The sequence below is a fragment of the Mustela nivalis genome, assembly GCF_964662115.1.
Source record: "Mustela nivalis genome assembly, chromosome: 13".
NCBI lineage: Eukaryota > Metazoa > Chordata > Mammalia > Carnivora > Mustelidae > Mustela > Mustela nivalis.
In genome coordinates, this window is record NC_139032.1 from 46,225,586 (window position 1) to 46,247,520 (window position 21,935).

At 40.4% G+C, this 21,935-nt stretch overlaps 1 protein-coding gene across 6 annotated transcripts in view; it reads left to right on the forward strand.

Annotated features, from left to right (window-relative positions):
* Positions 1-21,935, forward strand: part of FOCAD (focadhesin) — a 296,022-nt gene that overhangs the window by 204,451 nt on the left and 69,636 nt on the right. For all 6 annotated transcript variants that reach the window (XR_014301954.1, XM_082695369.1, XM_082695372.1 and 3 more), the window contains 2 exons: positions 11,799-11,891; positions 19,128-19,216. Coding sequence is in view for 5 of the 6 variants with exons in the window: in XM_082695369.1 (XP_082551495.1) it covers positions 11,799-11,891; positions 19,128-19,216 (182 nt within the window). In the remaining variant the exon portion in view is untranslated. The remainder of the gene's footprint in view (positions 1-11,798; positions 11,892-19,127; positions 19,217-21,935) is intronic.

Consider the following 21,935-nt stretch of genomic DNA (forward strand, 5'->3'; position numbering starts at 1 on the left):
AAGCAGAGAGCATTTAAAAAATATCTTTGAATCTTCCCAAGATGCCTGTAGTATTTCTTTACTCTTCTCCTTGTTTCTAGATTTTCTTCTGTTGGGATCCTTTTGGTGCTGTTGCAGGTGATGTTTCTTCAAACTTCTTTGGGTTCTTATTATTGCTTCTGAGTCTTTTTATTTTAAAAATGTCTGTAATGAGAGTTTCAGTTGGTTTATTCACCCATCGATGGACTCTTGGGTTGTTTCCGGTTTTGGGCAGTTATGATGAAGCTGCCGTAAGTGATTCTCATATAGGTGTATGTGTGGACACCTGTTTTCATTTTTTTGACTAAAGGAAGATGTAGGAGTGGAATTGCTAGGTCATATGATTAGTGAATGTAACAAACTACCAAACATTTCTTTTTCTTTTCTTTTTTTTTTTTTTACTACCCAATTTTTCTAGTGACTGTCCCATTTTGAGTACCTCGCGGCAATGTGAGGGAGTTCCACTTGTTCTGTCTCTTTTTTTTTTAAAGCTAGCCATTCTCATAGATGGAGAGTGGTTTCTCTTTTGTGGTTTTATGTTTCCTTAATGGCTGTTGATGTCGAGCATCTTTTTAGGGTTTTTTTGTTTGTTTGTTTGTTTGTTTTGCCAGTCATACTTTTTCTTTCATGAAGTATTCTGTTGTTTTGCCCGTTTTTTAACCAGATTTTTCTTTTTTAATGGGAGTTCTTCATATATTCTGATACAAATTCTTTATTAGAAATGTGTTTTTCAGTTTGTTTTTTAAACCAAATCTTAACTTGTCTTCTTATTTCCTTGGCAGTGTCTTCTGAAGACCGAATGGTTAACTTTAAAGAATTCCAATTCATCAAGGTTTTCTGTTTATAGTCCTTGCTTTTTGTTGAAACCAAAGCCTCAAAGATCTTCTGTTTTCTTTTTCTCTCCTGTATTTTCTTCATTTTTTTTCAAAAATCGAGGCATAATTAATGTGCTGTGAAACCAACTCATTTAATGTGTGCAATTCTGTGGTTTTAGCATATTCACAGATTTGTGAAACCATTCGCACAATTTTAGAATGTTTTCATCTCACCAAAAAGAAATTCTCTACCTGGGGGCGCCTGGGTGGCTCAGTGGATTAAAGCCGCTGCCTTCGGCTCAGGTCATGATCTCAGTGTCCTGGGATCGAGCCCCTCATCGGGCCCTCTGCTCAGCAGGGAGCCTAGCCTGCTTCCCCCTCTGTCTCTGCCTGCCTCTCTGCCTACTTGTGATCTCTCTCTCTGTCAAATAAAATAAATAAAATCTAAAAAAAAAAAAGAAATTCTCTACCTGTTAGCAGAGAGACTCCATTTCCCTCTTGCCCCAGCCTCCAGCAACCACTAATCCACTATTCTGTCTCCATAGTTAGCATATTTTGGACATGACATATAAATAGAATCATGCAATATGTGGTCTTTTTTGTCTGACTTTTTTCACTTAGTATAATGTTTTCAGAGTTTATAGATGCTGTAGCATGTGTCAGGACTTCATTCCTTTTTATGGCTGAATAATATGCCATTATATGAATTTACCGTGTATAGTTTATCCGTTAGTCCTTTGATGATCTCCTGTGTTTATATGAAAGTTTTTATACTTTACAGTTCCATTCTATCCTAGGATCTGTATGAGTTAGCTTTTCATGAGCTATGACTTACATTTATTGAATATACCACCCTTTTTTCACCAAATCACCTCTGTAGAAAATTGTTTGTCCATATGTATGGGTCTACTACTTTTTTTTTTTTTAAGATTTTATTTGTTTATTTGAGATAGCAAGAGAGCATAAGCACGCAGAGAGGGAGAGGCAAAGGGTAAAGCAGACTCCCCACCACGCAGGGAACCTGACTCATGCCTCCATCCCAGAACCCTGGGGTCATGACCTGAGCCAAAGGCAGACGGTTAATCGACTGAGCCACCCAGGCGCCCCTGCATGGGTCTACTTCTGCACTCAGTTTTATTCCCTTGATCTTTGTGTGTATACTTTAACTAAAACCACACAGCTTAATTACTGTTGCTTTATAGAAAGTCTTGAAATCAAGTAATATGAGTCCTCCAATTTTGTTGTTTTAAAATTTGGATATCTTAGGCTTTTGGCTTTTCCATGTAAATTTTAAATCAGCTTTGAGAAACCACGGAAAAGCCTGCTGTAATTTTGGTTAGAAATGTATTGAATCTGTAGATCAATCTGGGAGAGAATTGACGTCTCACTAATAGTCTTTTAACTCATGAACAAGATATTTGTATCTTTCCATTATTTTAGGTCAGTGTTTTGTTTTATTACAAATCTTATGCACATTTTGTTAAATTTAATGAGTATTGCATGTCCCTCAGTATTTTGATGCTACTGCATCTAATTAACTGTTTTTTCCTTTGTGTTAATTTGCATCTGCTCATTGCTAGTATATAAACATATAATGGATACTTTTCTGACTTTACTAAACTCACTTACATGTTCTTGTTGCTTTTTGTAGCTTCTTTTTATTTTTCATTGTGATGTGTGTGAATAGAGAATATCTTTTAATTTTTTTTCTTTCTGATGTTTGTGCCTTTCATTTTTTTTCTTGCCTGATTACACTAAATAGGGCCTTCTAGTACAGTATTGAACTGGAGTGGTAAGAGCAGACATTTCTTATCTTATACACAGTCTTGCAGGAAAACATTCAGTGTCTTAACATTAAATATGATGTTATGTTTAGCTTATTTTAGTATAAAGATTTTATAGATATCCTTTATCAGGTTTGCAAAGTTTCCTATTATTCCTAAGTTGCTGAGGGCTTTTTATCACAATTTTGTCAAATGTTTTGTTCTGTATCTATTCAGAAGATTGTATACTTTTTAAACTTGTTGATATGATGAATTATTTTGATTTGTCTGAATGAACCAGATTTTCATTCTAGGAATAACTCCTTGTAATCCTAATGTATTATCCTACTTATATATTGCTGAATTTGTTTCGCTGGTAATATTTTGTTAAGGATTTTGGCATCTGTGTTCATGAGGGATATTTTTCTATAGTTTCGTTTTATTGTCTTTGCCTGAAACACAGCTGTGTAATGCTATCCTAATAATTTTTCCTTAAATGTTTGGTAGAATTTTCCCGTGAAACCATTTGGGGTTGGAGTTTTCTTCAGAAATGTTTATAGCTATGAATTCAATGTATTTAATATAGGAGTCTGTTCACACCGATCTATCCATCTTCCTACTAATCCTGACAGGGGTGTGTGGGTGGCAGCAGACATGACAGTTAGTGTCTGTCTCCTGTAAAGTGTAAAGTTCATAAAATCAGGGAGCTGGTTTTGGCCACATGTAGCTCTAATGCCTTGTATTCCTGGGACACAGCACATACTTCGTAGACCTTTGTCAAGTTAATGGTTTGAATCCTTTTGAAACATGGATGTGCCTTAGACTTTGTATGTGCATTTAGTGTGATGGTTTCCTTTTTCCAGAAATGTTGTTAATAAACTGATGCTGAATCTAATCATCATTGAGGTCTTACTAAGAGGTGACATTATTATAATTTGAATGGCTTTTATGTACTGTTTCATGTCATTATTCACTTATGTGAATAGATGTAGCCTTTCCCCTTTTCTCCCTGCCCAAGATTACATATACTTACAGGATATGCTGTGGCCTTCTTAATGCCTACCAGTAGGTGGGTGAGTGTGTGAATCGGGAAGAGAACTTTGTTTTGAAGGTCCTGAAAGCTCTGCTCTTCGTATTCTGACCTATTTGCTTTACATAATTGTCAGTATTTCTCAAGACCTGTGTTCATTAAATCAAGTAATTTTCATTATGGAGAACTAGCTATTTCATCTGTGATGGTTTCTTTTGGAGATTATTATATTCCCTTCTTTCTGAAAACTTTTTTTTTTACAATTTTTTTTTGTAAATTGACTTTTCTTTAAGTGAAACTCTCCCATGGGACTTTCAGAAGACTTGAAAATCTAAGTGTCCTTGGACTTTGACCTGAAATGCCAGGAGAAGTTCTGTATTATCATTGCCCTGCTTAGATTTTTCTAAACCTGAAGTGCCCCCTCCCTCTCTCTGTTTCTTTGAACAGGGACAAGCAGGGGTCATTTCAGACCTACTAGGGGTTCTCCAACCTTAGGTGACCGTCCTCTTCTGCTCCGATTTAAGACTCCACTTTTCCATCCTGAGACTGATGATTCCTCTTGATAAGGAAGCTGAAGGTGAATGACAGGTTCCTTCCCTGAAATTTGCTGCCTGTCTTGTCATCCTTTGGCATTTCTAACTCTGACGTGACACTCTCACCTAAATTGGATGATTGTGATCTGTCCCTGGATGGGAATGGCAGTCTTGCTTCATTATTCCCTCCATCCTTGGGCTCATGCAAATTTTCCTGATCCTGCTGCTGTCACCCAATATTTCTGCCTCTGCATTAGGTAATGAGCTCTTTTTTCATTCTTGTTTCACCGCAACCTTATCTGGACTTACTGGCAGAACTATTCTGTGAAATCTGTCTCTTCCTTCCTTCCTTCTTTCCTTCCTTCCTTTTGTGTTGATTATCATTTGATTCTTTTTGTCCTATAAATTAATTTTGCCTTTCTTCTGCCTTCTGTGGATTTTTTCCCTAGATAGGTGGGCTATAACCCATAATTTGAAATACAAAGAATACATTTGCCTTTTTCTTTCAGTTCCTTCTTTATTTAAAAACCTATTTCTTAGGAAGAACGTGGAGTAGCATTAGCATTCATGCAATATGAAACAATTAGATGGAAATTCTGAATAATAATTGGGAGAAGTGGTATCTATGCTTATTACACATTCCCCTTAGAAAACACTGTGAAAAGTATGGTTTGCTGTATTTTAGAGACTCCATAATTACCATGTGATGTGAGTTGTTATGGTAACTGGGTTTCCCCCTCCTATTAAATAACAGAGTAAGTAAATGGTTGCTTGAGATGTGATTGAATTGTCAGCTTTCAAGCTAATGTTATCCTGATGGGGGTGGGGGGGCAGAGATAGACTGAGGAAGAGAGAGAGAAGATGAGGGAGAGAAATTTTAAAATGTCCAGAAAGCACCACAAAGAGATGAGTATCATTTTACTTTAAAAATGGGTCCTCTACAAGCCCTCCCTTCTTGTCCTTCAGTCACTATTTGTCAGGAGACAGGAATAACAAAATTATTTTTGTGCCAACAAGATTACTATTGACAGAAAATTGAAGGCTATTATATCTCATATATAAACAGTGGGACATTGAGTGGCTTTGGGGGTCTGAACACTAATGACAAACGGTTTTTCTTCTGGGAATGTGGGAGGAGTGTGTGTATGTCACAGACTGCATGTAGAGTGACTCAGTGTTTGTGAGTCTGTGTAGCAACTGACATTAAATATTTCAATTCTTTTGATAATAAATACATCTGGGGAGCATGCATATGTCTCCTTTTTGAATTTGGGGTTTTAAAGTCAACAGCAAACACTTGGTTTACCTGTAAGTTTGCACAGGCTACTCTGTCTTTTTTCATTCTGCCTCAACCTTCTAACAACCTCACCAAAGGTTATTTTACTCAAATTACAGTGTTTAATGAAAGTCTGTTAAAATGGATGTTTTCTTATAAATGGAAATTGTATTTGTTAAAATTTCATCAGAGACAAAAGACACTACCAGATTTCTGGGCAGTATATTCTAAACAGTAAGTTTATAGGTGACCGTAAAACACGTATCATTGAGGAAACAAAATCTACTTTTTGATTTTTTCTTTCAACATTTCCCTTCATTTGTGAATTGTGTTTCCAAGCAAGATATTTTCTGTTGTGCTATTATTTCAGATGTCCTTGATTAAATCCTGTATGATTCAAATGAAGTTTAGTGAGGAAACTTCAAAATACAAGACATATTATATCCACTTGAAAATTCTGCCTTGTCACTCACTGTGGTTTTAGCTGGAATTAAACATTTCCTGGCCGGAATATCTTGGACATGCTTTTGTAAAATTTCAGATAACTGTGTCCTCAACAACTTTTGTTTGAGTTGAGCTGTGTCTACTTAAAAAAGTTTTCTAACACTGTTTCCTGCATGATTGAAAGTCGAACATCATAGTTTTCCAATTGCTTGTTTATGCCCATATAGTTTTCACATGATATTTTGTCTTAAAGCAAATACTATACATTTGATTTGATCGAACTCAGAAGGTACTTAATTGAATACGTATGTGCAGAATATGGGTCCATGGGAGGAATTCTGAGAGGAGTAGGACATATTCTCTACCTCTAGGATTGTATGACATGAAGGTACGTACACAAAGAATCTAAGATGGAATTGGTTGAATGTTACAGGAGAGGTTTGAAGCCTCCTGGAAGGATAGAGATGGAAGAAATTATTTCAGTAAGTAGAGATGAGAGGACGACAGAGCCTTCCAGGCAATGGAAGGAGTGAATGCAAAGGTCCTGTAGAGTATAGGACTGACTTGGGCATTGGTTTACAACCTGACTCAGCCAGAATGCAGGTTAAATGAAAGAAAGGACCAGGAAATCATCTGGGGAAATTGGTTGGGCATCTTGGCCAGCAGAGTTCTTACATGAGAACAAATTATTTCTTAAAGTAAATGGTGTGCTTTTGATTCTAAAAGGCTTTGAACATAGTACAAAAGAGTTTGGACTTTATTCTTTAATGAACCATCAAAGGTTTTTGAAAAGGAGTTCTGAGTTAATGGAAGAGGAGCAGCACCATTTAGGATGTGTTAGAAGGAAAGATTTTAGGCTGTTAGGAGGTGAGTTAGGGGCCTTAGTACTCTAGGCAGGAATTAGGACTAAGCCAGTGAGGAAGAAGGTATGGAAAATAAAAGAAACATTTCAGAGGTGGAGTTGGCTGTTGAGTTGGTGGCAAGAAAGAAGTCCGGGATAAATCAGAAGCTTTAAACCTGGATGGCTGGGATATTGACATGTGGTATTGATAGAAACACAAAGGATAAGGGGAAGGGTGGATTTTCAGTGCTGATGGCAAGTGTACAGGGTATAAGAGACAATGGGAAGTGAGGGTTTGAGAAACATTACAATCTGAAAGTAGTGACTTTCAAACTCTGTATTTTTAGTTTTAGTTGTATTGAGGTATAATACACAGGCACTCGATTTCTCCTCTCTTAGTACATAGTTCTATGAGTTTTTACAAGTGCATACATTCATGTAACCCAAACCCCAGTCAAGATAAGAACAGTTCTGTCGCCCTAAAAACTCCCCCATGCTCCTTTATAGTCAGTCCCTTTCCTCTCTCTTTTGAAACCACTGATCTAGTTTATGTCCTTCTTATTGAAACCACAAGAGTCCTGGGGACCACCACAAATACAATTGGAAGATTAAGAGGCTGACTACCAAGCCCCCAGCCCTCGTCCTCACTTCATCTAGATAAGTTTTGCCTGTTTTCTGTTTTATATGTTGGCGTTCTACTTAACATTTGGGTGGATAGGAAAATTGCATAGCTTAACACTTAAAACCTTGTCATATTCTGTGGTGTTGCTGTCACAACGCTAAGCTACAGTTCTCTCTTACCTGGATCGTTGCAGTAGCCTGTGAGTAGGTGTCCCTTCTCTGACCTTTGCCTCCTACAGTCTATTCGCAATATAGCAGTCATCATGATCTTTTTGTTCTATAGGTTAGATCATGTCTTTCTTCTCAAAATCTTGTAATGGCTCCCCCTTTAATAAGAATAAAGATAAGTCCTGAGAGGCTCCCAGATGGTCCAGTCAGTTAAGCATCTGACTCTTGATTTCAGCCCCAGTCATGATCTCAGGGTTGTGAGATTGAGCCCTGTGTTGGGCTCTGCCCTGGGCGTGGAGCGTTCTTAGGATTCTCTCTCCTACTTCTACCTCTTGCTTTCTGTACCTGCACACATGCTCTCTCGATCGCTCTCAAAAAAAGGTAAGTCTTGAAAAGTGACCTAGAAGTGACTTCCCTGTGTCCTCTGAGTGCCCTGTAAATTTACCAAACTCTCGTGTTCACTCTGTCTTGCTCGTTGGTTATAGTTAGTTACACGGGCCTTTGTGTTCCTCAGACAGGTTAGCCATGTGCTTGCTTTAGGACCTGCTCCCTACCTTGTGTGTGTGTGTTTTTAAACTGAGGCAAAATTCACATAACATAAAATTAACTCTTTTAAAGCTTAAATCATACAATTCAGTGGTATTTAGTATATTCACAGTGTGCAAACCATCACCTTTAGCTAGTTGCAGAACATTTTCATTACTCTTCAGTGACGCCATGTGTGTGTTAAATAATCACCTTCCATTTCCCTCTCCCTTCTCCCCCTCCCCCGGCAACAACATCCATGGATTTACCTATTTGGGATATTTCATATAAATAGAATCATCTAATAGGAACCTTTTTGTCTGGCTTCTTTCTGTTTCACATAAATGTTTTCACAGTTCATCTACATCTAGGGCGCATCTGCCTATCATTCCTTTTTATGGTTGAATAATATTCCGTTGTGGATATATTGTTCGTCCGTGCATTGCTCATGTGGGTTATTTCCATTTTTGGCTATTGTGAAAATGCTGCTTTGAGCATTCATTTACGGGGTTTGTTTGCATATATGGTCTCGATTCTTTTGGGTGTGTGTGTGTAGAATTGCTGGGTCATAGGGTGATTCTGTATTTGACTTTTTTTTTTTTTAAAGATTTTTAAAAATTTATTTGACAGAGAGAGAGAGACCACAAGTAGGCAGAGAGGCAGGCAGAGAGAGAGGAAGGGAAGCAGGCTCCCCGCTGAGCGGAGAGCCAGACGTGGGGCTCGATCCCAGGACCCCAAGATCACGACCTGAGCTGAAAGCAGAGGCTTTAACCCACTGAGCCACCCAGGCGCCCCTGTATTTGACTTTTTGAGGAATGACTAAACCATGTTCCATAGTAGCTGAACTGTTTTCCATTCCCACAAGCCCTTCTCTGGGTTTCTATAACTTCATCACATTCCAGTCTTTACTCAGGCCTCACCTTCTCAACAAAGTCTGCTCTGAGCTGCCCTGTTGAGTCCCGTAAAGTGTTCTGTCGCTGTCCTCCCTCCTTGTCCTCCCCCCATACCCTCCTCGTGTATATTTCTCTAATATGGTCTGTTCTTTTAGACACATGTGTAATGTTTCATTATACTTACACCCTCTTACACCTAGAAACACTTCCTTTTCTCCAGATCACAGAACCTGCTCATGGCAGCAGTCCGTCAGACGCCCGTCATTGCAAGGGCATGTGCAGATGAAGCCAAACTACATTCCACATCCCTGACAACTTGCCGCACAGTAGTGGAGAACCCTCATCTGCTGAGTAACAGAGTTATAAGTTCATGATTTGCAATTATTTAGTTGATTGGATTCCCTTCAAAGGCTTCTCAGAGTATAGCAAATTATACATAATTTCCATGCTTTAAAAATGCTAATTGTATTCTTCAGCCTAGCAACATTAACCTATATGGGTGGCTATATATTGAACTAGAATAATGTCCTAGAATGTGTTTTTGTTAAAAATGGTCAAGGACGTCTCTTTTGCTGTGTAACACAACGGGAGTGAAAGGGCATGACTGACTTCACGCTGTCTCCCTGGGTTTCTCTTCAGTAAAGGGAAGAGCAGGAGAGTGCATCTTTAAGGCGATTTATTCGCGGCTGACTCCATAGAACCCTGAGCCTAGGTATAATCTCATAAACCAAGAGGCGATCAGGCTGGTGCGTAGGCTCGAGAGTTGAACTGGGTCCCCACACCCACCTTCAGATGTGGTTGGAGCCGCAGCTGGAGGATTAGCTTTAACCTTCAGTTTTTAACCTCCTTTCAGATGGGTTTCCGGGCACAAATGCTTTTGTTCTTAGAAGCTCAACGTTTGATTTGTTCATTTTCCTTTACACTTTTTCCATAATACTTTCTTTTTTTAAGCTCAGGTTGAAATCCTCATTGCCACTGTTGTCCTTCCAGAAGCATCCAGTGCTCTTTTTACCAATTCGCCGAGACCATGGATCGTCTCAGTAGTGCAGTGATGTCCGTGGGTTATATGGCAGGAGAATACTGAAATGCTTTGAGGTTGTGAAGTAAGAGAGGAAAGTTTGGTTGTTGTGCTTAAGTGTTCTTTCTGTTAAATCCAGGTCTCACAATAGGATTTTTTTTTTTTTAAGGGGGGATGCAGAGGAAGGGGGACAGCACGGAGGAACACGCCCAGCATGGAGCCTGACCTGGGACCCCATCTCATGACCCTGAGATTGTGGCCTGAGCCAAAGTCAAGAGTCAGATGCTTAACTGACTGAGCCACCCAGGTGCCCCCAAAATAAGACTTGAGAGTTAATGTATTTTATGAAACATAAGTAGAATTGATAGGAATATGACCCCCATTTTGGAAAGAGAGAGCAGGGCCAAGGACCAATGAATGCCTCTCCAGCTGGAAAGGGGGCCTCTGTTGGCAACTGTTTCCTGGATAATGAGAGAGGAAGCAGGAATTGGTGGGCCTGTTTCTTTAAGGATTTTTGTTGACCTGTTGACAGTCTCCCTCTACCCTACTCCATACAGTGAGTACTTAATCAGAAAAAGAAGAAACCTGTCCTTAGAGTTTTTTTAAAGTTCATTTCATGGTGCAGGTATCTTTTTCAGACTCAGTATCAATTTTTTTTCTTTTTTTAAGAAAAGCAGTGCTAAGATGAGAAGTGATAGGTAGCAGACAGAACAATTTTCTTTGTTCTTTTCATTCCCATAGGTTCCTCCTATGACGGATAATCTGTTTGTGCTCCTTTCTGACTCGCCTATTAGAAAGCTCTCTGCAGACACACACTGATAATCCTCATAACCTTTCACAGTACCTTATGTATAGCAGTCCTGCATGAGGACCAGGGTTCCAGAAAATTCCAGAGGCCCTAGGAAGCAGCTGTATTCAGAGCGGCTGTTCTCTTCCCTCTCACACAGCCCTTGAGAAAATTAATTCCCACAATGCAGTCAGATCTCCTTACACACTCTAGTTATCATAATTCTGGGGTCATTATATAGAAATTTGTCTTTCTGGCTGTTTGTTATTGTTTCCGTGTGCGAAAGACCCGACTACAGTTTTGGTTGTTTGGGTTTAGATGAGATGGGTTACAGGAAATGTGAAATGTGATGTGCTGTGACTGTTTTTCTTGAGTGATCTTTCTTTAACAGAGCAGACCTTGGGAAGATTTGTTGCAAGATAGCCTCCTACTAATAGGTAGAAACAGAAATGACTATGAAAACCAGATGTTTTGTCTGGGCCTCTCTTCAGAAACAGGGCTTCGGCATTGGCATATATCATTTTTCTCTTGTTTACCCACACTGATTAAAGGGCTTTATCTAGTGGTGTACATGATTGCTCGGTGAAGGACTCATTTGCATCTCTGGCCCTCATGGTTTCTGCACAACGTGATAGTTCTGTTGGCAATTGAAGTTTATTACTTCAGAAACTGTCATTGTGGAAATCCAAGATGCGAGCGATACTTATTTAAAATGACCAGGGGCATTTGCTAGACAATACCTAGTTTCCTGACATTGGCAAGAGGCTGCACAGAGTTGCCCCCTCATTTTTCAGGGACACATTTGTCTTACACATACATCGTAACTTGTGATTACTATAGAATTCTATTGGCTTTAATTTAGAAAATTCCAGGCTTATTTTGTCTTGACGCGACTCTAAACCCTTCGCCTTTGAAAATAGCTGAAAGATCTTATTTGTGGTTCAGATCCTAGACTGACTTGGTTTGTTTTAGAATCTGAATCATTTAAAATGAAGGGAAGGAAGGAGTTTTATTCTGTTTTAATACCAGTAGTCTGACTTAACGTTGTGGTCTGTTTTCCCCGCAGGTTCAGATCCAGCTTTCCGAGTGGCACCGGGCGATTTTTCTGCCCCAGGCCTGGCTTGCCTTTATGAGTCGAGCTTATCATGCCATTTTACAGGTAACGAAACCGTAGGATTGGTGCTGTAGGGAAGTGTCCCCTTCGGATCTCAAATTTTACTGTGCATATGGATTTAATATAAAAGTGCTTGGGGCGCCTGGGTGGCTCAGTGGTTAAAGCCTCTGCCTTCGGCTCAGGTCATGGTCCCAGGTTCCGGGGATTGAGCCCCTCGTTGGGCTCTCTGCTCAGTGGGGAGCCTGCTTCCTCCTCTCTCTCTGCCTGCCTTTCTGCCTACTTGTGGTCTCTGTCTGTCAAATAAATAAATAAAATATTAAAAAAAAAAAAAAAGCCCTTAGGAAAATAGCACTGTCAAAAATGCAGAGCTTGGGACGCCTGGGTGGCCTAGTTGGTTAAGCATCTGCCTTCTGCTCAGGTCATGATACCAGGGTCCTGGGATCGAGTCCCACATGCGTCTCCTAGCTCAGCAGGGAACCTGCTTCTCCCTCTGCCTGCTGCTCCCCCTGCTTGTGCACTCTCTCCCCTCTCTCTCTGACAAATAACTAAATAAAATATTTTAAAAGATGCAGTGCTTACTTTGCTCACAAAAGAATGTGATTTACACACATAACTGCACTTACATTTTCTTTTTTTTTTTATAAGAGTAGTTTTTTTTAAAGATTTTTATTTATTTATTTGACAGAGAGAAATCACAAGTAGATGGAGAGGCAGGCAGAGAGAGAGAGAGGGAAGCAGGCTCTCCGCTGAGCAGAGAGCCCGATGCGGGACTCGATCCCAGGACTCTGAGATCATGACCTGAGCCGAAGGCAGCGGCTTAACCCACTGAGCCACCCAGGCGCCCTGCACTTACATTTTCAACCTTGATGTTCTCCATCTCTGGCCAGCCCAGAGCCCCGTCTTAGGTGCTCCTCTTCTACACCCTGCTGTTTTCTGAGACCTCCTAAACGTCCCAGGTGTCCTCCGTGGCCGTCCCACAGCGCCTTGACGTACACACATCCCAGACTGAGCTTCCTGTCTGCCTGTGTACCTCCCGGGCTGTCCTTGTTTACAGCTCCAGCCTTATTATCTCTTATAAAGTTTTTAATTATTTTTTTAAGATTTTATTTATTTATTTGACAGAGAGAGACCAAAAGCAGGCAGAGAGGCAGGAAGAAAGAGAGAGAGAGGGAAGCAGGCTCCCTGCCAAGCAGAGAGCCCGATGTGGGACTCAATCCCAGGACCCTGAGATCATGACCTGAGCCGAAGGCAGAGGCTTAACCCACTGAGCCACCCAGGCACCCATTATCTCTTAACCCTCTCAGGAACTGTATGTTTCAGTCTTGGCTAAACCTCTTTGTTGTCCAAACTCAGCATGTCTTCCCTAACCTCTTGACTTTTACACACCTTTCCTTCTGCTCTAGATACTGCCGTTTGTATCACCCACCTAATTCCTGCTGGTTTTTAAATTTTTTGTTTTGTTTTGTTTTTAAATTTTATCTGTGAAGGCACTTACCTGTGGGGCCCACCCCCCGAAACTGAATCATATGCCCCTCTGTTGTGCTTTCTTAGAATACCTCCTTCCTCATTCCCTTTTTTTAATGGTGTATTCATCTATCTATCTATTTATTTATTTACTTAGTAATCTTTACACCCAACGTGGGCCTGGAATCCCCAACCCCGAGATCAGGAGTCATGCCCTCTGCTGACCGAGCCTGTTGAGCATCCCCCATGCTTCCCTTTTTGAAGTCCTTATCACCTTAGATATTTCTCTGGGGCCCTTTGGCTGTCTCTGCTCCTTAAAGGCAAGAGCTGTGTTTTCTTCCCTGTTGTCCCTCTAGAACGTGGCATAGTGTCTAAAACATAGTAGGTACTCCCTAAATAAATGAATTATACTCCATTTGACTTCATTTAGACCAATAATACTAAAAGTTGTGGTTTGTGGATTTTGAAATTAGAAAATTTGTGATCGGTATGGAAATATACAAACAGTTAACAATATGAGGAAATGACTAACCAACCTTTGTTTGAAGCATAAAATTCATTTTTAAGGATGATAGAAAAAAAAATCTGATGGTACTTAAGTAATTTATGACCCAGAATAGGATTTTCATGGAGTCTCAGGAAGTGTGGTATTAGGGTTAAAGGTAATAGCTGTCCTAAAAGATCGGGGGGCGGTGCGTTTGGGAGAAATGACTGGGCATCTTAGCATTGGTGTTCTCGTCCTGAAAAGTTGGTGCAGTGTATTTTATTGAGTCTAGGGTTTTTAAGCCATGTGGCATCTTCAGAGTTTCTGACTCATTAGAACTGAGTCGGGGACCAGGAACTCCCGTGTTTACCAAGCTGTCCAAGGTCATTTTAACATAGTCTGTCAACCACGCTAGCGTTCTAGATGGTTCCCCAAACTGCACTGGAATTCACATTTGGAGAATGTCCTTTTAGAACCCTCGTTCCCTTTGGCTTAGCTTCCACACATTTTTGCTCCAGGTGGCATCTGGGCACTTGGTTTTGAGCAGGTCCATGAGTGAAGGAATGTGTATTACATAAACATACCCGTAACCAGTTAAGGTTTTTAATTCAAGAAGAGTGAGATCAGAGTATGCTCTTTTTCTCACATCTGTTTGCCTCGATGTGATTTTCCAAGGCTTTCCTTCAGCAAACACATATAGACCCCCTTTCACTGGCCAGGTCTGTGCCAGGTGTGTGGGATACGAAGGAGACTGAAACTCTCCTTCCTCTCTGGGTGCTTCCAGCCCAGTGTGGGAGACTGACACGGCCACCAGCAATTTTAATGCAACATCTTTGAGGCTTTAGAATAACTCCTGCTGCAGCATGAACTGAGAATTTTATTTAGCTCTTAGCATAAGGAAGGCTAGATCGAACAGGATGGAGGTAAAACTCATGCAGATGACTTGCCATTGATTTTAAAAAAACCCACCTCCACAGTTAATTTTTTATAATAAGGGATACTGTTTATTGAGCAACTAGTGTGTGCCCAACACTTAGCATGTATTATTTCAATGAATCTTCACAGTAACCCTTTGAAGTGAGATGTTAACCCCACATATAATGGGCTTCCAGACGAAAAAGCAGAGTTAGCTAGGAAAGTAAAACAGCGGTGCAAAACCCAACAGTCACAACTGTCGGGCTCTAGGGAAAGGAGCTGGAACTTCCCCTGGATTTGTCTGTCCCCAGAGCCTCAGCCTTGCAGCATGCACTTTCCCTGGCACTGTCGTTAGTCATAACAACAAATCATGCAAATTGGTTTACTTTTTTAAAGGATGGATCTATTTACGAAAAGCCAGCTGAGTATTTTTAGTAATGCAGGTCAATTATTCTGCCTTTCTGCTGTTGTAGGTACTAGTGTGCCTCTTTGCTTATTTATCATTTATAACACTTTTTACTTTGGATCTCTCAGTTCCGCTGAGAATTGTTGACAATAGAAATGAAACTCAAATTGTAGACTCTAAGGTTTTTGCTATCATTTAAAAGTACAGGAAAGCTTTTAGGGAATCACTATTATTTGAAAGCACACTGATGCATTTTAATTGTTTTGAGTTTTTTTTTAAATGAGCCCAGCCACTTAAACTGAATTTATGGTATCTTAAGAGAATTAGAGCAACTGCCAGACTCCTTGTCTATATCCAGAATTTCTGGAGGATCCTTCTTCTAGACAAGAGTTACAGTCACTTCCATATGGTGCTAGACATATTTTGTAGCATTGAACCAGAGGATCGTTTAGAGGAGGCATGTTTTATTCAGTTAAGCCTAGGAGACATGTTGAAAGATACACTTCATATTATTTCCTGGAGGTTGATTATGATGTGAGTAAATCTGAGATCTGAGCAGCACCAGTGGGTTTAGATTGGGCATCTGCTTCCAGCCTTACCTGATTTGCCCACAAGAACATTGGAATTTGAATTTTAAGTGTATCAATGTGGTTGACATGGGGAGGTCTTTGGCCTTCTTCCCATTAAAATTGAAAATGCAACAGATACATTGGATTGATAGTTCAGAGGCTATTTTGATAAGGAGGCCTCTCCAGCCATCTTTGCCTTGGTGCCCGTGTGGGATGCTGACCTGGTTAACATCTCCAGCCTTTGTGGAAAGGGCTCTTGTGCATATGACCTCAACCTGGAGAGAGGACTTAGAGATCAGGTTGACTGCAGACATTTGCTTCCTGAGTGGGTCAGTTGGCTATCAAATAATTTGAAATCAAAACCAGGGTCAGGAATTGCAACCCCCAGTTTATTTCTCTCTGACCCCTGGCAGGAGTTGTTCATTCTTAACGTCTGCACCCTTAACCCCAGAAGCCGAAGTGACAGAGATGGGGGCTGCTATGACCTACACCCAGAGACTCCAGGGGCAAAGTGGGTCTGAATACACAGCATCACACAGACTGGGTGGAAAGGGGGAGAGAGATGTTCCAGAAGGGAGGATTGAGAGGAGCGAGAGACTTTGGAAGAAGAAATAAGAAATATACTTAGTTATGTCTATGGATATACTGGGTTATAGCTCTAGAAGAGAGGAGAAACATAGGCCTTCTCAATAGGCTGCACATATACTGAGCTCTTTTGTTTTTTTGGTTTATTTCTAAGCAGATTTTGAACGTTTTCATGTCCTCCTGTTTTTCCTGTTTGGAAAAACATTAGGCAACTAAGTGTTCCTAGGAGTAAAGGGGCTAATTTAAGAAGCGTAAATAACAGGGATAGGCACAAAATACCATTTTCTAGTTATAGTAACCCTCCCTCTGGGAGGTCAGTATCAGTATTAATAAGTATTAATATTAATGTTTTTCCTATTTGTTCACCTCTGATACTTGCTCTGGGAGACAGAGGGGAGAATGAAAGGGCCAGGATTCTATCTTTGAAACACGGAGATGAGTAAAGTAAATGGAAATGATAAAGGGTGTGAAGAGGATGCCCATCAGATCTCGAGTGTCTGAGCTGGTCGGCCCCAGGGCACTGAGGGCTGGAAGTTGTGCTAAAGTACAAGGACCCCTTAGACGGATCGACGGTCTTTGCCTTCAGTGGGCTCACAGGCTGGTGCAAGCTGAGAGTTTATATATATTCATGAGAGATCATTTCCTAAGAAGATAATAAAGGGAGGTGGGATTTTTGTTGTTGTTGTTACCGGTAGACCTGGTATGGTAGCTATGTGTTAGCAGCCACCATACTGAATAGGTATTTTCCCACATGATTTCGTGTGGTGCTCTAATGGCATGAGCTAGCTGTTAGCTACATTTTACAAATGAGGAAATTGACGTGTAGAGAGACGAAGTCACTTGGCTGAATTTACACAGCAAGTAAGTGGAAATGGCCTGAGATCAGGGCATTCTAATTTCCAGAGCCCACATCCTTCCCGGCCCCCGCAAGCTGTATTGCTTCCCTCTCTACAGTTTATATGGAGATATACTGTTCTTCTGTGGAACATACATTGGGACTTTACTTTTCACTTTATCTTATTATTATTTTTTAAGTAAGCTCCACACCCAGCATGGGGCTTGACTCACAACCCTGAGATAGAGAGCGCACGCTCTACTGACTGAGCCAGCCAGGCGCTCCCATGCCTAAGAACTCTAAAATCAGTAAGAGAAAGACAACCAATAGAAAAATGGACACACGGGGGCACCTGGGTGGCACAGTGGGTTGAGTGTCAGACTCATTTCAGGTTGCAATCTCAGGGTGTGGGATTGAGCCCTGTGTCAGGCTGTGTGCTCAGCGCAGAGTCTGCTTTTCTTTCTTCCTCTCCCTCTGCTCCTCTTCTTGGCACATGTGCTGTCTCTCTCTCTCTCTCTCAAATAAATAAATCTTTAAAAAAGAAAAAAAAAATGAACACAGTAGAAAATCTAAGTCAATAAACATTTGAAAAGATTTTCAATCTCATCGATAAACAGTGAAATGAAAATTCAAACCATAATAAACACTGTTTCGCACTTGCCAGAATAGTTAAAATTCATAGCCTGACAACTCCAAATGTTGGTGAGAAAGTGGAGTAGCTAGAACTTTTATTTTCACAGTTAGTGAGAACATAAGCTGCACAACCACTTGTGAAAGTGGCGTGATGTCACTCAGTAGCACAGTATATGGTGAGTTCTCGTCTAGTGTAGCGCTCATCAATAAACAAGTATTTTTCTTCCTTCTTTCCTTCTTCCCTCCCTCACTGCCTCTTTCTTTCATGATTTTATTTATCCATTCGAGAAAGAGAGCAAATGAGTGGGATGGGGGTGCAGAGCAAGAGGAAGAAGCAGACTCCCCACTGAGCTGGGAGCCCGATGCGGGATTTGATCCCAGGATTCTGAGAAGATGACCTGAGCTGAAATCAACAGTTGGACACTTAACCAAGACACCCAGGCGCCCCCAAACCAGTATTTTAAGTACATTTAAATAATGTAATTTCTGCTAGACTAGAGGGCAAAGGAGCTGATCAAAATAATCCGGAGGGTAAAAAAATAGAGCGGAAAAGAAATATCTGAAGCTCTTAGTAAGTCTTAAAAGGGTGATAGTAGTTATAGTTTTATTGTGTATAGTAGTTGAAAAGTGTGGTACCACTTTAATAAACTCATGAAATAAAAATGTCATGTACAGATGTTTGAGAATAACTTTGGTTATATATGACCCGAATCTTAAGTGTTACATGCGTATCCTCATTTTCTCCCATTCTGTTACAGTACTGGTGCCCAGACCCCAATCTTGGTTTAGTGTCCGTTAAAATTATCAGCTGCTGACAGAGGCAGATCATTATGATAAAGGTTTTTTGTTTGTTTTTTGTTTATTTGTTTGTTTTTAATGGGACCTATGGAATTCAAATCTTTTTAAAAAAATTTTTTTTTAAATTTTCTTTATTTATTTGACAGGGAGAGAGCACAAGTAAGCAGAGAGGCAGGCAGAGAGAGAGAGGAGGAAGCAGGCTCCCCGCTGTGCAGAGAGCCCGATGTGGGGCTCCATCCCAGGACCCTGAGATCATGACCTAAGCCGAAGGCAGAGGCTTTAACCTACTAAGCCTCCCAGGCGCCCCTCAAATCTGCTTTTAATGCGCTGTCCCATAATGAAGGGCTGTGCACTCAATTCCCCAGATCTGCAGCCACTCCAGGATAAACTTCTCTGATGAGTGTTGAAATACCTGCATGGTGATGTACTTACCTCTCCTCCCATGTTCTTTTTTAATAATCTGACATTTTATTACGAACACTGGAGGCCAGTGGGGAAAGGGTGTTACATCAGTGATCAGTGTTTACAAAGAACTGTTAAGGTCATTTCCGCCATAGAGTTTGCACGCTGATCTATGCTGTGTGTCCTGCAGGGCAGGACCGGAGAGTTGGACTTGCAGCTGAAACATGGGAAGGAAGGCCCCGAGGAGGTGCAGTACAAAAAAGGCACAGCCTGGCTCTGGTAAGGGGATGGCTTTCCGCTGCTCATCATTCCTCATGGGAAACAACCAATGTGGGGTGGGGCGGGGGGGAGGGGCACTGTTTAAAAGCTTGTGTGGGGAATTTTAACTTATATACAGGCTGGAAGGTGAAGAGACTGAAGATCTGATAGGTGGATTTTCCAGCTCTAACAAGTAGAGCTTTATTCATAGGTTTTAATTATTTTTAAAATGGCTTTCTAAAGCAGCATGAAAATGGGTTGCTTTTCCCTTTTTTTTTTTTTAAATTCCCTGTAACTGATTATTCCATATGCTTTCAGAGGAAAAATTCTGTTTTCCCACTCAATTCATTGTCTTCCTAACATCTCCCATGTCATCAAGGAATACTCTTCTACTCCCACGCTCCCCCCACTTTCCCCAAGACATTTTCATTATTAGGAGCAACTTTAAGGTGTCAGGGTTTTAATTTCTTTGGCAGACATCCCCAAGTGAATTCCCACTATATTAGCTAGAAATGTGTAAGTGCTGGCACATTAAAAGCAATTTAAATTGTTACATGGGTTAGGAAGAATACCTTGTCAGATTAATGTGGCAGCAACCTAAATCTAGGTAAAGTGCCTAGAATCTAAATTGCTTTACCTGCAGCGGCCAGGTTTCTTGAATCTAAGAATCTATTCAAAGCTTACTGAAGTTTAGGTTTTGGTTTACTGATAATTGGCATTTGTAGAAAAGCAGAAGCTGTATGTGCATGTGTGTATGTTTAAGCAATTCTATTCTAAGTTACATTTTCTAGATGAACTTTCAAAATGGCGACACAGTTTAAAACATTAGGACATCGAATTCAAGATTAGAGGTTAAGGATTTGGATTTCACTTCCTCTTTATGATTCTCTTTTACATATAGTTTGAGGTTCATCTTCTAAAATGATCATTTGGTGGGGGTCGTGTATTGGTCGTGTATCTCCAAAATACATAGAGAGAGATGGAATGAAGAAAGTGACAGAAAGATGGGCATCTTGAGATTTTGACTGTGAATAACTTAAAGTATGAACTTCCCGTTCACTAAGATGGGGAAGAGAGTAGAAAAGCAGGTCTCCGTGGGGTAGGAATCAGATTTGGGTCTTGCTAGTTAGACCTCCAATTTGGAGATATCAGGTAGGTCATTGCCCATGTGAGTCTAGGGTTTGGGGATGAGATCAGGGCTAAAAATATAAATTTGGGTATTATCAACATGTCAGCTGCATTTAAAACCATGATGCTGGATGAGATTGTCTAAGGCATAAGTAAAAATAGAGAAAAGGTCAGAGGACAGAGCTCCAGAGCAGTTCAACATTTAGATACGGGGCAGATGAAGGGAAAGTAGTGGGTCAGTGATGTGGGAAGAAAACCAAGAGAGAATGGAATCTGAAACCAAGGAAAGAAAGTGTTTCGAGAAAGGAAAAACCAGTTGTGTCCAGGGTTGCTGTGAGGCAGCAAAAGGTAGAGACTGAGAACTGGGAAAGACTTGGTCTCTTGAAAGTGCTTGGCAGCCATTATAGGAGCTGTTTTAGTGGAGCTGTGGGGACAAAAGCCAGATTATAGAAGGGTCTAAAAAGAGTGGAAGGAGATGAACTATCTTAAATAAGTTCTAATGTATGAGAAGCAGCAAAATGGGGCAGTCACTGGAGCGTGTTTTCTTCCTTGAAGATGGTAGGTATTATAGTATGTTCACCTGCTAAGGAGAGTTATACAAGTAGCGAAGGAACAGTTGGTGCAGCAGACAGAGCAGGCAGTAAGAGGTGGGCACCAGCCCATAAGTTGAAGGTTTGGCCTAGCATAGAACTATAGGCAGGTCATCATTTGTAAAAATTCCCCACTGACCAGTAAAAAAAACCCCACACTGAATGCAGCATACTCCATTTAGGAAGACTGAGATAGGACAATATATTCTAATTTAATTTTATTTTATAAAAATATTTATTTATTTGAGAGAGAGAGAGAGAGTACATAGAGGGAAAAGGAGAAGCAGACTCCCTGCTGAGCAATGACCTGGACATGGGGCTTGATCCCAGGAACCTGAGATCATGACCTGAGCTGAAGCCAGCCACTTAACTGACTGAGTTACCCAGGTGCTCCCTAGGACAATATATTTTAGAGAAATTTATTGTCAAATAGTTTTATGGAATGCAGGGTTATAGTCTGTAGGAACAGTGTTTGCAGCTGTTTGAAAAACTTGGCTGTGAAGATCAAGTCATTCTCAGACACTGCAGATAGCTAAGATTTTAAAAATATTTCTAGTAAAAATAATGCAGCTATAACATTTGCAAAATTTTATGTTTATAAAAAGTTTGAACTTAAGAAACTTAAGGTGTATAGTGAAAATACTTACGATTGCTTCTTCAAAATGTAAATATGGCAGTCCATGGTTGTTCTTGATCTCAAGGCTTTTATGGTGAAAAGAGATTTTATCTTGTGAATATTTGAATTAAGTACACCATCTTCCAATCCACGTGTGTAATTATTTTTTTTCGGCTCCAGAGTGATTTTAGAACCATTTTAATTTTATTTTCTGTAGTGATGATTCCATTAGCTACAATTTGGACATGGTAAATTGCTATTTTAGTGAGCTCTTCTGCCAAAAACGAGAGAATGTCTTAGTTTAGACTTAGTTTAGACTGCTGTACCATAGACTGGATGGATGACTTAAATAACAGATATTTCTCATGGTTCTGGAGGCTGGAAAATGCAGATCGAGGTACCGGGA